The sequence below is a fragment of the Suricata suricatta genome, chromosome 6 (genome assembly GCF_006229205.1).
Source record: "Suricata suricatta isolate VVHF042 chromosome 6, meerkat_22Aug2017_6uvM2_HiC, whole genome shotgun sequence".
In the NCBI taxonomy this organism is placed as follows: Eukaryota; Metazoa; Chordata; class Mammalia; order Carnivora; family Herpestidae; genus Suricata; species Suricata suricatta.
Genome location: NC_043705.1, coordinates 115,178,349 through 115,194,521, shown reverse-complemented (window position 1 = coordinate 115,194,521; position 16,173 = coordinate 115,178,349). Strand labels below are relative to the sequence as shown.

Below are 16,173 nucleotides of genomic sequence, written 5' to 3'. Positions count from 1 at the left end.
ATATCTGAATAATTACCAATTCATATTGATTTGTGCTCAAATTATGTCATGAGCTGGTGTTATTATCGGCTCCTGGAGATCACTGTGTGCCCACTCTTTCCCGCACACTAAACCACCTTCCATGGTGCAGAGTGATCTTTGCAAAATCCATAGATTTCTTTATTAAATAGCAAATTTCTCAGATGTCTGTCTATAAACATGTCTATAAGTGAATATTTTGCTACTTTATTTATCCAACAGAAGGTCACAACTACTCTGAACTATCCCCAGCATTGAATTTTTCTGCAGGCAATCATATTTAATATTGTAGTGTAAGATTTGCCAATGGGCACTTTTTCAAAATTAACATTTCTTAGAAACTTAAAAAAAACTACCTCTTGTTGAGTTTTGGTATTAGTGTTCAAGAAGAAAATCCATATGGACTGGCTGGCTCAGTCAGTGACTCTTGATATCAGGGTTTTAAGTTCAAGCCCCACATTGGGTATGCAGATTACTTTAAAATAAAATATTTTAAAAAGAATATCCACAAATATCTGAAAGGCTGTTAAAGTAGCCCTCCTTTTCCTCACTATATGTCTGTGTGAGACCAGACTTTATTCATGCACTTCAACCAAAGCAATGCATCAGATTTAATGCAAATTTAATACAGAAGCAGTTTCAGCTCCTTTTCTCTGGCATCATGGTGTGTGCAGTTGACTGTTCCTCGCCATGTCTTCTCACAAAACTTTCAGGATCAAGTGATTCCTGGCCAAGAAACAAAAGCAGAATCATCTTATTCCCCAGTGGATTTAGATGAAAACTGGTAATAAAATCAGGTACAACTCCAAGAGGAAGCAGTGGAGAAGAACCACGCTGGCCTATAAGGGATCACACATGAGCTGATACACATATTTATGCTGCATGAAGGTCATGTGTTCCTATCCTCTTACTCTGTAAACATCACAACTACCTGAACAATAGACATTTTTTATCGGGGAAATGTTTTTTCTCTCTTACTATGCTTCTGCACCAGTAGATTGGTTGGTAATAAATATATGAGACCTTTTGTTTGGAAAAAAGTATATATAACTAGATGTAAAAATACCGCCATCTTATATCAAGGAATCCATTAAAGAGATTTGCAAAACTGTAAAACAAAGTCATTCTTCTCACTATAATTCTGTTGTTTTGCCAAGTATAAGTTTTATAAAAATCAATTGAATATTATTTTTTAAATTTCTGTTTCAATTTCTAATATGATCAATAGTGATAAGCATAACCCAAAGAAACCAAAACCTTTAGGATTCTCAGTAATTTTTAAGAGTATAAGGAGTCCTGAAACAAAATGTTTGATAATGTAGAAAAAGCAAAGATATGAATCCAAACATTAGCATTCTTAGACTTACTAATCATAGTTTCAACCCTGAAAGTCCAGTGCATATAGTTGTCCATCAGCTGATGCACAGATATGAACCTCACTCCCTGAGCCAGGTGCACGGGCCATAGGGCTCAGTCAGGTGACCATTGGGGCTGTATCCCAGACTGGCTTGGTTTCCCTTTTTTTTTTTTTTTTTTTTGGCTTGGTTTCCCTTTTAATTGCATCTCTGCTCAGTCTCATAAGATAGTCCAAAGGGGTCAGTTAACTTTTACTTCACTTATCTTTTATAACAGTTTATGGGATCGAGCTCCACATCAGGCTCTGCACTGAGAGCATGGAGCCTGCTTGGGATTCTCTCTCCCCCTGCCTCTCTGCCCCTCCCCCACTCTCTCCTTCTCTCTGTCTCAAGATAAATAAATAAACATTTAAAAAAAGAAAGAATAGACCTCTGCTAAAGAAACTCACAGTCTAATTGGTTATGAGCACAAATGCCATAACCATAAAAACAAGTGAGGCTTGGAGGCGCCTGGGTGGCTCAGTTGGTTAAAGGGCCAGATCTGGCTTGTGGTCTGTGGGTTCACGTCCCACATCAGGCTCTGTGCTGACAGCTGAGAGCCTAGAGCCTGCTTCAGATTCTGTGCCTCCCTTTCTCTCTGCCCCTCCCCTGCTAGCGCTTTGTCTCTCTCTCTCTCAAAAATAAACATTTAAAAAAAGTGAGGTTTGTAAGTAGAGGGGGGAAAGTGTTTGTTGCTTATATCAGAAATTCAGGTTACCAATGACAATATTGAATTTTGCCTTTTTTTAAGCTAAATACATTTTGAATATAAAAGTAATTGTCATAACCATGTAGTTGCTTGCAACTGTTTACCTGCTAAATCAAGTTAAGAATTTAAGGTTTTTAGGGGGTGCCTGGATGGCACAGTCAGCTGAACGTCAGACTCTTGGTTTCCACTCAGGTCATGATCCTAGTATGGTGAGATGGAGCCCTGTGTGAGCCTCTACACTGAGTATGGAGCCTGCTTAAAATTCTTCTGTCTCTCCCTCTACCTCTCTCCCCTGCTTACTCTCCCTCTCTCAAATAAATAAAATGAAAAAAAAAGAATTTGTGGTTTTTTTTAAAGACTTACGGGTGGCATAGAATTATCCACAATTGTATGGGCCATCTCTTGAGCACCAGCTGTGTACCTGGTATTGTGCTGGGCTTTGGAAATGCAAAGGTAATGAAGGCATTGTTTGCTCCTGGGAATTTGCAGTGTAATATAGAAATATGAGCAGTGAAATATAAGAAGTAATATCTTCTTATTACTGATCATCTGTCAGGATGGACTAGGAAAAAGTGCCAAGAAAGACGTCCTAGGATATCAGCAATATCTGCACTGAGGATAGGCTGAGAATAGACCTTCCCTCAAAGGCAGGTGGCAGGGTTCAGTGCAGGTCCGGGACCAAATCCGGTTGGGTGTGGCTTCTTTAGATAATTGAGAGAAGATAAGGAGAGGACCATAGGTCAAATCACTGAGGGCCTCTTTTTAGTTTTGTTATTAGTGAAATCTGTCATCTAGTAGTATTGGTTATGATAACAGAGAAATTAGGGCTTCAAAACTGGACACACACATTTTAAAAAATATTTAGGGAAACCAATTAGGTAAGTTTAAAATTCATAAACTTGCCTTTCAAAATGCACTTTAGGCATGCAAATATATCACATATTAAAAAGCTTCAAGAAAGATACAAACTAACCGTCCCATGTACAGATGGGGAAAAAAAATAGGGACTTTGTGAGTAGAAACTTGCTGAGGTGAAAGGAAATTTATTGTAGAAGCTACAGGCCCAGGCTCTGACTTAATAAGACAAATTATGAGAAGGTTTTTAGTGTGAAAAATCCATACTGTTGATAATGTAAGTGTTCCTAATTTTCTATAAATGGTAACAAGGTATCCTATCTGAAAACACATGAAAAGCATATATTAAATACCTGCTTTGAGTATTTAACTTGAAGGAAAACGCCTTCATTAGTTGGGTCTATTTCTTTAATAGCCTTATGTCTTAAAAGTCTAAGAGCCTTACTACCCTTTCCCAGGAAGGTAAAAGAAGGATTGTGGGACCTTGATTTTTATTACCAAGGGCTCTAGAGGCATGTCTTTGCAAATTTTGAATAACAAACCATTTGAGGTACTTTTAAGCCTTCAAGAATAAGCAGAATCGGTATGTAGTTGCTTCTAATAGAATAATTGAGACTACTGTGATTTTTCTAGGACCATTTCCAATTCTGTTAGCTTATGAGTGACTACCCAGAATTTCCAAAGAACAGACTCTGTGAGTGTGTGTGTGTGTGTGTGTGTGTGTGTGTGTGTGTGTATTTGATTATAATTTGTTTTGGTGTAGAAATAATTTTTTTCTGTTCTTATGTCTTCATGCAAAACTGTAATATCCCAAAGGGTAGACAACATATCTGTAGTTTTCTTTATGGTTCCACCATTCTCCATAATAATTCTATCAAGCTGTGATTGTATAGAATATCTGACAGCCTAGTACAAAGATGGAGCTGCATTTCTATAAACAAGCCTATTATATCTTTGGGTTTATACCTAAATAGCTTTGAGAACTGTGATCCATGTAACAAGATGTCTCTTTACAAAGGTATTTGCTTTGATCTTCCTTTAAGTAGCAAACTCCCCCAGGGCTACTTTACAGAAATTTATTTTTGAGTACAAATGCAGAAACACTTTATAGAGTTTATTGCTTTGAGCTGTTGTCTCACTAACCAATAAGTTTTATATTTTGTCTTGAAAGATGGACCCTGTATTGTCAACATCCGTCCCAGTTTACTCATTGAGACTGGATAAAGAATATGAAGTGCGTGTGAGATCCAGACAACGAAACTCTGAAAAATATGGCGAGTTCAGTGAGGTGCTCTATGTAACACTTCCTCAAATGAGTTCATTTGCATGTGAAGAAGGTAAAAGATTTTAAATGGCAGCCAACATGGCTCTTGTCAATGTCGTAATGTTGTTCAGATCACGATCCATTAGCTTCAAATGTCAGGGTGAGAGACCTCAAGTTCACGGTCTATAACAGATATTATTCATTACAGAAGGGAAAGGAGAACTTATTTTTTGAATTATTTAAATCAAATGTCCTGGGATAGGTGTAAGTTAGAGAGGGGAAGATGTACCAAGATATTAAACGGGGATGTCTCTGGATATCAGAATTTCACATGATTCTTTTCTTTATATATTTATATATTTCTAAAATTTTCTATAATGAGTTTATCTTGAATTTATAATCATAAGAAATGTTTTTCAAATATATAATGAAGAAATTCTGGTTCTATATGGATGGATGGATATGTGGGATCTAGAAGGAAACCATATTGTGTCAGCACAGGTCATCAATGCTCAGTGGTTGTAGAAACCATGTTGTCTCCGTGGCTTTCACCTAGAGAAAGGCTTAACAAGTAGCATGCTAGTTATGTGCAAGAGGAACATGAGATCCTATATAAGAGAAAAACAAAGATAATGCAAGTTCAAAGAAATGAGATCTATGAATTCAAAATAAAAGAATTAAACCTTTTGATACAGAAATAAAGAAGTCTGCTTAACAATGAACACTAAGTATACAACGTTATTACTCCCACGAGGGAATGAGCTCTAGTGCATCTACAGTTAAACACAGAAGGTTTACAGGGCTATGTGTGAGAAGATGAAGTTTGTTAATGACACAATCACAAAAAATATAGAAATTAAATGTATATTTCTGCCTTAATGGTACAAGTAAAATTCATGATACTAAATAGCACTTAAGTAAAAATGACTGTAGCCCTATTTTTTTCTAAGTTCTAGTTAACAGGTGTATTATTTTATATAATATTTGATATAATGAAATTTTGGTTTAGAAAATAAATTTGCCACACACCCTTTAAGCTTATTGTGATGCCATTTAATTCAATTAGCAGAGATTTTTAAACTGGTTTTTCTTCCAAAACTGTTTTCCTTTAAAAAAAACAAATGAACTTCTAGCTTTGTTATGTGCCTGAATACATACCGGAACTGTCATTGATATTCTGGCATTGATACCAAGTTACAGAGACCACAAGATATAAAATCGTATTCTCTCCTCCGTTCATTCTTTATAATATACGTAATATCTCCTTTTGAAATTTTAATAACTGAATAAGAAAATAAAAATAAGAAAGGAACATTACAGCATAAAACCTTACTTTCAATAAAGCAACATTAAGCTAAATTCCATCTGTCTTTTTCGTGTAAAGAGGATAACCTTGATGAGGATGTGGAGAAGAAGGAAACTTCCTGAAATTTGGTGAGAAAGTAAATTGGAGCAGCCAGTATGGAAAACAGTATGGAATATTAAAAATAGGATAGTAAAGGGGCGCCTGGGTGGCTCAGTTGGTTAAGCGTCCGGCTTCCGGCTTCAGCTCAGGTCATGATCTCACTGTTCATGGGTTCAAGCCCCACGTCGGGCTCTGTGCTGACAGCTAGCTCAGAGCCTGGAGCCTGCTTTGGATTCTGGTTCTCCCTCTCTCTCTGACCCTCCCCTGCTCAAACTGTCTCTCTGTCTCTCAAAAATAAATTTAAAAAAACATAAATAGAATTAATAAATGATTACAGAGTTAATAAATGATAATATTTTTAAAAAAATAGGATAGTAAAGTATGGAGTATTAAAAATAGAAATACCATACAATCTAGTAACTCTACTATTGGGTATTTATACAACAAAAATAAAAATACTAATTTGAATATATACATATACCCCATTTATAACCTAAATGTCTATCAATAGGTGAATGGATAAAAAAGATGTGATTTAGACACACACACACACACACACACACACACACACACACACACACACACTGGAATATTATTTGGCCATAACAGGAATGGACTCTTGCTATTCATAACATAGATGAAGCTAAAGGGAATTATGCTATGTGAAATAAGTCCGACAGAAGACAAATACCCTATGATTTCACTTACATGTGTAATCTAAAAAGAACACAAATGAACAATAACAAAGCAAAATGGAAACAAACTCATAAATACGGAAAACAAACTGGTGGTTGCTAGATGGGAGGGCACATGGAGGATGGCTGAAATAGGTAAAGGGGATTAAGGGGTACAGACTTGTAGTCATAAAATAAATAAGTCACAGGGATGAAAAGCACAGCATAGGGAATAATATTGTAATAGCGTTGTATGGTGACAGGTGGGAACAACAGTTATCATTGGTGAGAACTGAGTAATGTATGGAACTGTTGAATCACTATGCTGTACACTTGAAAGTAATATAAGATTGTATGTCAGCTATATCTCAATAAAAAAGTGGGTAACCTCTTGGTAAGTAGTAAAAACACCAGGAACCTACTAGAAGCAACTGGTCAGCACTTGGTCTTAAGAAATGAAATAGAAGTGGGGCGCCTGGGTGGCTCAGTAGTTTAGTATCCAACTTTTGATCCCAACTCAGGTCACAATCTCATTGTTCATGAGTTCAAGTGCTGCTTTGGGCTCTGAATTGACAGCGTGAAGCCTGCTGGAGATTCTCTCTCCCTCCCTCTGCCCCTCCACCACTGGCATGCCCTTGTGTTCACTCTCTTTCTCAAAATAAATACACTCTGGAGAAAAAAAGATTTAAAAAATAAAAATTTTTAAATTTTAAAAAAGAAATGAAATAGAAGTTTTACAGACAGATACCCTCAAGTCTGCTAACAAGTATACTAAAATCTGAAAATGGGAGCCCCAGTAGTGATCCTCGATCACAGGATTTTTTAAAGATTTTTTTAATGTTAATTTATTTTTGAGAGAGAGAAAGTGACTGCAGAGGGTCAGAGAGAGAGGGAGACACAGAAGCCAAAGCAGGCTCCAGGCTCCAAGCTGTCAGCACAGAGCCTAACACGGGGCTCTCTCACAAACTGTGAGATCATGACCTGAGCTGAAGTCGGCCAACCAACTAACTGAGCCACCCGGGCACCCCATATCACAGGATATTTTTTTCAAGCTGTAAAATATATATGCTTTGCATGTCTAAGAAGTTTCCGTCAGAATTCAAAAATCAAAACTCTGCCTCCATCCTTTTGATATATCCTCAGTCTGGAGGATAAAAAAAAAATTACCACACTTAAAAAAAAGAAAGAACCAAGTGGACATTACTTACGTTAAGTAGTATGTTAACAAACAGCACTTTTTTCTAGAGCTGAAGCCACTAATGACATACCCTGAACACATAAAGTGCTTGCAATCAAAGTGGTTGCTGCAGGGTTGTTTTTTTTTTTTTAATACAAACATGGATTGTACTTAAATTGTTCACTGTTTCTTCATTTTGATTTGTTTTTCATATGTGAAAGGATTTGAAGCAGTGGACAGAGATGTTCTTGGAACAGAAAATACTCCTACATCATTGCATTCTGTTTAAGTGATAAGCAGAAGAAACCTGTGACTTTACTAGATAAATATAAGTTAAGAAATATCTTTACATGAAAAAAGAAAGTGAAATGTAAACTTCAACTATTCCTAACTCTATGAGTGAGATTTTATTCTTGTGTGTTTCAGAGTTCCAGTTTCCATGGTTCTTAATTATTATCTTTGGAATATTTGGGCTAACGATGATATTATTTTTATTCATATTTTCTAAACAGCAAAGGTAGGTGTGAAATAGCCTAATATTTAGATGTTTTTTTTACTGTTTAGCTTTCCATATGTTTCCATTTGTTACTTGATATTTTCTTTTGCAAATCACAAGTGAAAAATTTAATTAATGCAGGAAAATATTATGTCTAGTTATACATTTACCATGTCGTTGTGTTCAACATAGAGAATTCACAGGTGTCTGTTCTGTCTGGGAAGTTGCATAGGTCACGAAGAGGCTGAGGCTAGTGACCAAACCTCCTTTGCAAACCTTTGAGCTGCCCCTTGACCTCTTCAGAGCCTTGAATGAGCTGGCTCATCCACTCTAGGATGACAGGGTGGCACTGAACCTTTGGCTGAGTTTGACACAGTCCTAATATAGAAGCAAATTTAAGAGGTGAAAGAAAGCCACCTAGATAATTCAATCTAATATAGCCATTTTAGACTCCCTATGATGGCGATTTCAAGTAAATCTGGGTTTTCTTTAAATTATTAAATTTTATTTAAATTGTTACAAAAGCCCTGAATTTGTAAATACAGCTACCATTCTTTCTAAGTTTGAGGAGATTCTATTCTGTATTCCCTTGGTGTCGAAGACAGGTTCCAGTTATTATTCTGCTGCTGCTATTTGATTAGCCCCATAATCTCTCCAGACTGCATGTTCTCATCGATAATATGAGGATGTTGGATTACATGAACCTTAAGTTTCTCTTGAGCTGTATGAGCTAACACTCTATTTTTCTCCCTGAAAGAAATTCCATACAGACTACAGGAAATTTTAATACAAAATATAGGAAAAGTTATTGGTACCAATTGCAAAGTTTCTTACTTTTAGAGTATTTTTTTAAGTCCTCTGGGTCAATCCTGCCCCTTCTCCTAGAACTAGAGTGACTAACACTCCCAGTTTGCCTGGAACTTTCCTAGTTTGAGCACTGAAAGTCCTGTGTCCTGGAAAACCCGTCAATTCCAGACCAATCAAAATGGTTGGTCATATTGCCGAGAACTGAAGACATGCTCTCCAGCTGAAGCCAAGAGGCATCTACAAATCAAAATAGGGTCTATGTGAACACATTGCAAAAGCTTTTTAATTAGAGTGGCATCTGCAGTTTTATAATATAAACCAATGCAAAAGCAGAATTCATTTTGCAGAATTTCATTTTGCATTTAACTTTTTAACAGCATTTCTTTTACAAGCACAAGTGTTATAAAGCAGGACAATACAGTTTTCAGTTGTTGGGGGGAAAGTAGTAAATAAGTAAGTAAATTTATAGAATTTTAAGCAATTTATATACCAACAACAGAGGAATCAAATTATTCTGTTGATTAATTTGAATTCATTGATCTATGTGGTTGATTGGCTAATTTATATGTAAGTGCAGTAGATACACCCATTATGTATATAAAGTAATTCACTCTTAACATAAGCTGTCAATTTTGAGTCTTTGTGAAGGCTGTGTAAATTTGTTATGTTAGTTAATTAGCTACCAGTACTTCAAAGAAAAGAATAATTCACTCAACAAATAGGATGCTAAAGAAAATACATTAACCTTTGTATAAAAGAGCTTTCTTTGAATAATGAAGCTCTTAATTTTGGTGCTTAGTCAGAATTACAAAATTATAAAAATTGTTCTGAAATCTTTATTGTACTCTCAAATTTCCTGTACTAAATAAGTTCTTTATGGAAAAGAATTAGTTTTCTTCTTTTATTTGCCCATAAAAACCCTTGTCATGGTCTAAATTTCCATGTTCCAATGAAAGTAGGAAATAGGAGAAAACAGATGTAGCAGGTGTGGAAAGAACATGAGGTTCTAATAATTAAAATAATCCTGCAAAGAATGAGTTCTTATGTCAGCTTTCCCCAGAACATTAGGGCTCTAAGCGGCTCAATGTCTACATTTTGAATGAAATTTTGAGTCTGTGCCACTTTTCCCTTTCCAGGTAATTGAGAATTATCTGGATTTATAATGTAATTTGGATTTGAATAAAATGATGGCAAAGCCACAAACATAGCTTCAGGCCAGATTATCTGCACTCTCCCTATTCGGTCATTCTCCCCATACGACTCATCCAGCCTTTGAGCTATTACCAGCCAGGAAGGAAAGAACTGAATCACATCAGACAGAAGTAGCAAACTGGCAATCTGAAAGCCAAAGTTCAGCCTGCAGATCTTCATGTTTTGTTATTTTGTATTACATTTATTTTGGAGTAAAAATTTTGCTACAAAATGTTTACAAGCTAGGAAACTACCACATAAAAATCCAGATTTCCAGATTATGTTTAAAATCTGAAAGATCTAGTGACATTCAGTTGATATTCGCACATGGCAACATGCGCTGACGCGGAGAACCAGCTGTTCCATTTGGGAAGGATATGTGTTCTCTGTGACCATTCCCATCCCTCCCTGTGACATTGCAACAGGCCTGCTTCATGCATTTGCATGACCTGCTTAAGCCCTATATGCTGCAGGGTCTGTCACGCTGGCCGGAAGTCAGCCACAACCCCCTTAAAGCTAACATGTGCCTAAATGCGTTATACTCTGCAAATCAAGAGGCACACATAACAAAGTCAAGCATTAGACATTTAGGAATCTTTGTTTCCTGCAATTACAATTGTGTTAAATTTTTCTATGTTTTTGACATTTGAAACATTCATTTAGAGATGCAGGACTAAATAACACAGCAGCGTGACAGACGGCAAAGGGCCTGGGTTTTGGGGTTCGGAACTTTGGATTTGAGCCCCATCTGTACCAAGTATTAGTGTATGATTTGAATACCTTCCTTAAATCTCTGAATCTTTCCACAGATAATATTGTCTGCCTCACTGGTAGTTATAAGAAGCAAATAAAATGTGTAGTGTGTGGTTGACAAACTTGTTTTCTAAAAGGCCAGAGAGAAAATTTTTAGGCTTCTGGAGCCATGCACTCTCTGTCACAACTACTCAACTCTGCCCCCATGGCATGAAAACAGTCATAACAATGTGTAAACTAATGAACATGACTGTGTTTCAATAAAACTTTATTTATAAAAGCAGAGAGCAGACCAGATTTGGCCCCCAGGCCATTATTTACCAGCCCATAAGTTAATGCAAAATGCATCTTATGATGTCTGTTTTATCAGAGGCATTCAAAAAAATGGTAGCAGTTATTATTAATATTTTGTATTTTTTCTATATCTTCTATTCATCAGTAAAAATCTGTCTTAAAACTTGCTCCACTATGTAAATCTAGTGGAGGCTACTTACAGCAATTTGAAAAATGAAATTTGGCTTATTTCTTGGTTTGGTAAAAAGGCAAATGGAAATATTCAGAGAATGGGTTCCCTATTGAATAGACTACATTACCCATTCACATTAAGTGGAATATCAGCTAATATCCGAAAAGCAGTTTATTATCCCTGCCTAACTATGATGCCTCTGACTCTTAGGGATTTTTAAAACAATAAATGAACTGACTGGAATAGCTCATCTCTGAGCTTTATTCCAGAGCTACAATGTTAATTTTAAGACACAAATTCTAGTTACACTATTAACAAAATAGATAAATGAGGTATTCAAGTTTACTTAAGAAGAGTTTATTGAGTACCTTCTAAATGCTAGGGGTACAATAAAGTGGAAGACAGGCAGAATGACATTGAAATGAATTATGATCAAGAAATAATTTAAATATTGGGAGCAGAAAATTGAAGCACATCATAGAATTGGGTACATAAATCCATATCGATCAGTTAGAGATAGTTCAAATTTAGTCTTTCCCAACTAAAATGAAGCCTACAATGACACTTTTGTTTATGAGATCATCTTAGATAATTTTATGATTAATATGAGCTGTGTGGTACAAACTTATCTCAATCCACCCCGTTTTTGAAGGTGCAAATAATTTTGGCTTCATGTGAATCAGCCCTTCATCTTTTCTTTTTTTTCTTTCTCCCTTCCTCTTCTCTGCAAATTACTGATGAAATGTACATTTAAAGTACCATCTTTATAGATGAACTGGAAATTGGCTTCAGATAGAGTCAGATTTCTCATTCGCAAGTACTGCTGCTGGCTGTCAGTAAGGACAGAAGGAAAAAAAAGATTTTTTTATTTAAGTTGACTTCACATGAGGGCTTTTTGTTGATTTTTCTTTTTTTTTCTTCTATAGTTTTTCCTCATCATTTACTAAAGCTTACTATTTTCTTTCTCATGTTCCACTTATATGGAATACCAGAATATCTGGAATAAGTAATAGTTCTACCATTACCTTATTCCTATGTTTTGAAATACAAGAGTGTATCACTTTGCAGATATGTGAAACCAAAATTTTATTTGTTTTCAAGGATTAAGATGCTGATTCTTCCCCCAGTTCCTGTTCCAAAGATTAAAGGAATTGATCCAGATCTCCTCAAGGTACTCAATAAATTATCTGAGGCCTAGATAACATTAATTAAGTGCTGCCTGAAGTATATTGTCCTATGTTGAGAGCATTTGCAAGCTATGTGTATCACATTCCTTTTTTTTTTTTTTATGTTTTTTATTTATTTTTGAGAGAGAAAGAGAGAGCGTGAACAGGGGAGGGTCAGAGAGAGAGGGAGACACAGAATCCGGAAACAGGCTCCAGGCTCTGAGCTAACTGTCAGCACAAAGCCTGACACGGGGCTCAAACCCACAAACCGTGAGATCATGACCTGAGCCGAAGCTGGACGCTCAACCGACTAAGCCACCCAGGCACCCCTCACATTCCTGGTTTTTTTTAACCCTTCTGGAGGAAAATGTTTCAAAATAATTTATCTCTTACAATTATCAGAATGTCATGTATTTAAAAGTTATACACTAATGTGTTTATAATATGACTTTGTTGCTATTGCTTTTATTGTGACAGCATTTTGGTCTCTGTTATTTGTGAAAACCTTGAATCATTATGAGTTCCTTTTCATAGGTTTCATTTTCTTTCTGTTTCCTAGGAAGGAAAGTTAGAAGAGGTGAATACAATCTTAGCCATTCATGACAACTATAAACCTGAATTCTACAACGACGACTCTTGGGTTGAATTCATCGAGCTGGATATTGATGACCCTGATGAAAAGACTGAAGGCTCAGACACAGACAGACTTCTAAGTAATGACCATGAGAAATCACTTAACATCCTTGGGGCAAAGGATGATGACTCTGGACGTACCAGCTGTTATGAACCTGACATTCTGGAGACTGACTTCAATGCCAGTGACCTGTGTGATGGTACTTCAGAGGTTGCCCAGCCACAGAGGTTAAAAGGGGAAGTAGATCTCTTGTGCCTTGACCAGAAGAATCAAAATAACTCACCTTCTACTGATGCTCCCCCTACCATTCAGCAGCCCAGTGGCATCCTAGCAAAGGAAAACAAACCAAGACCGCTTCTTATCAGTGGAACTGAGTCAACTCATCAAGCTGCCCACCCTCAGCTAAGCAATCCGAGTTCACTGGCAAACATCGACTTTTATGCCCAGGTAAGCGACATCACTCCTGCAGGGAGTGTGGTCCTTTCCCCAGGCCAAAAGAATAAGGCAGGGATCTCCCCGTGTGACATGCCTCCAGAAGTGGTCTCACTCTGCCAAGCCAACTTCATCACGGACAACGCCTACTTCTGCGAGGCAGATGCCAAAAAGTGCATTGCTGTGGCCCCTCACGTGGAGGCTGAATCACGTGGAGAGCCAAGCTTTAACCAGGAAGACATTTATATCACCACAGAAAGCCTTACCACTACCGCCGGCCAGTCTGGGACAGCAGAGCAGGCTCCGAGTTCTGAGATGCCAGTCCCAGACTACACCTCCATTCACATAGTACAGTCTCCGCAGGGCCTCGTGCTCAATGCGACGGCCTTGCCCTTGCCTGACAAAGAGTTTCTCTCATCGTGTGGCTACGTGAGCACAGACCAACTGAACAAAATCATGCCGTAGCCTTTCTTTGATTTCCCACAAGCTACATACTGAATGCGGAAGAGCGGGCTAGGGCATGAGTGCTTAAACCAAAACCACGTTTAAACCTTCTGGGGGGGACGGGGGAGCGGATTCTAAATGCGTTTTTTCTGAAATGTTGAAACCTAATATTAAAAAAAGAAACAAGAATGCCTAATCAGATCAATATTCCTATTGTGAATTGTAAATATTTTAAAGAATTGTCTCAAAGACTGTTTAGTGGCAGTGATTGTCTTGTTAATGTGGGTGTTAATTTTGTGATACTAAGCATTGAATGGCTGTTTCTAATGTATAGTAAATCATGCTTTTTGAAAAAGCGAAAAATCAGGTGGCTTTTGCAGTTCAGGAAAATCGAATGCAAATCAGAGCACAGGCTAATTTTTTTTTAGATAATTGGGAATTAAAATTATAGGTAAGAAGGCAAAAAATAGTTTGAATATGTAAAACGTTTATTTTGAAATAAAATTTATAAAGATATTTTTAGGAATTTACACTACAAGCATGGCTATTTTATATCACACTACACACTGTGTACTGTAGTTCATGCAGACCCATCTGGAGAATGTAGCAACTGCACTCTAAAGCTGGTTTAATGCTTTGGTTGGTACACCTAAAGTAAAACAAATAAGCGAGTTAGTTTTTTACTAGACCCTTTTTTGTACCTCCCACAACTCCTGAAGCAATTCTGAAATGATTGTTACCTGCATTATTGGAACATGCTCGTCTTATTTAAATTTTTAAAGATGTATTTATTAATTGAGAAAACTTTAAGATGTATGCACAGGTGTACTTAATGTGAACCAAACCAATCCAACAAAAAACTCTTACCTAAATTTTGGTTCAGGTCAGAGAGCTCCCTCACTAAGAGAAAGAGAGTGTATAGTCCATAGTCAGTATGGTCTGTACTGACAGGCTGCTTAGGGGTTTTTCTTGCCCCCGGAGTGAGCGTGGAGGCAGGCAGATGGTGAGAGATGGCCTCGGAATGTTGGCAGTAGTATCTCTTCTAATACAATGTGATTCTATTACATAGTTACCTAAGAAGGGAATAAAGTGAAGAAGCATTTGTAAGTTGAAGCAAATTGAAAATGAAGTTAACCAGATAATGGAATAAAAAGATCGAGAAATATACCCACTATTCATTGTAACAAGAAAAGAAGAAACAAGATTTTCAGATAAGTCAAAAGGTTCTTAAACCAACTGAGGAAACTTTCTTCCTCACCACACCCTTTCTAGGGTTTATTTAAAGGAGCAAACAAAGAAGTTTCCTCATTTTTTTTATTTCCCCTGAGTGGATTGGCGTCCAGGCGGATAGTCAGAAGAGAAAGAAGGGCCCTGAAGTAATGTTGAAGTTATTGCTCAACATCATTCTTAGGAACCTTGGAATTGTTCCCCAAAAGGTTTGTCAGAAAATGAGAATCTCATCTCACTGAAAAATGCTTCTCACTTTAAGTATTTTTTTTTTTTTACATTTAATGAAACTTTAAAGTTAGCTTTAACTTAAATAGTATTTGCCATTTAGCTCAGACCTTTTTAGGACACAGGCTTAATGGTTGGTAATTTTAAATTCCCTCTTTCTTGCAGGAAGGACAGTGAAAAGCTAGAACTGGGTGTTCCAAGTTCAACATGTTACTTTGTAATAGGTGTTTAATAGATCTTTTCTGCTACCTTGCTGCTATGGTTTTCTCTAAGAGCTACATAATTTAGTTTCATATACAATTTCATCAATGTAGAACCTAATTCAACTTAAAACTGTGTGCTTGGGAAAACTATCTTACCATTTCACAATAGGCTGACAACAATTTCTATAGCCAAAAATAGCTAAATACCTCAATCGGTCTCAGAATGTCATTCTGGTACTTTGCTGGCCACACAAGCCATTATTCACTAGTATGACTAGTTGTGTCCTGCAGTTTATATTTAACTTTCCTCATGTCTGTGGATTTTTTTCCTTCAAAGTTTAATAAATTTATTTTCTTGGATCCGTAGTGGCATGCTTCTGTTGTCAAACACCCACATGAAAGGCACCGTACCCCAGACCACATGCTCTTCAGTTCTTCTCACTGGAAGGGGAGCTTAGCACAATTAGTTTAAACACATTGGCAATGGATGTGGAGATTTTTGTTCTGTGCTGGCAGCTCCCTCCCTCCCTCCCTCTCTCTCTCTCTCTCTTTTTTGAGGAAGAAGGAGCCCAGCTCAAAATTATTATTCTGGCTTGCCTGGACTGTGCCTTCTCCTTGGCTGTAACACCT

General features: G+C 36.9%; 1 protein-coding gene across 2 annotated transcripts in view; it reads left to right on the top strand.

Moving 5' to 3' along the window:
- The window catches only part of GHR (growth hormone receptor), a 261,841-nt gene extending 245,938 nt beyond the window's left edge, over positions 1 to 15,903 (top strand). For both annotated transcript variants that reach the window (XM_029940943.1, XM_029940942.1), the window contains 4 exons: positions 4,148 to 4,313; positions 7,923 to 8,013; positions 12,311 to 12,380; positions 12,935 to 15,903. In XM_029940943.1, the coding sequence (XP_029796803.1) occupies positions 4,148 to 4,313; positions 7,923 to 8,013; positions 12,311 to 12,380; positions 12,935 to 13,906 (1,299 nt within the window). In that variant the 3' untranslated portion in view covers positions 13,907 to 15,903. The remainder of the gene's footprint in view (positions 1 to 4,147; positions 4,314 to 7,922; positions 8,014 to 12,310; positions 12,381 to 12,934) is intronic.
- The last annotated feature ends 270 nt before the right edge of the window (positions 15,904 to 16,173 follow it).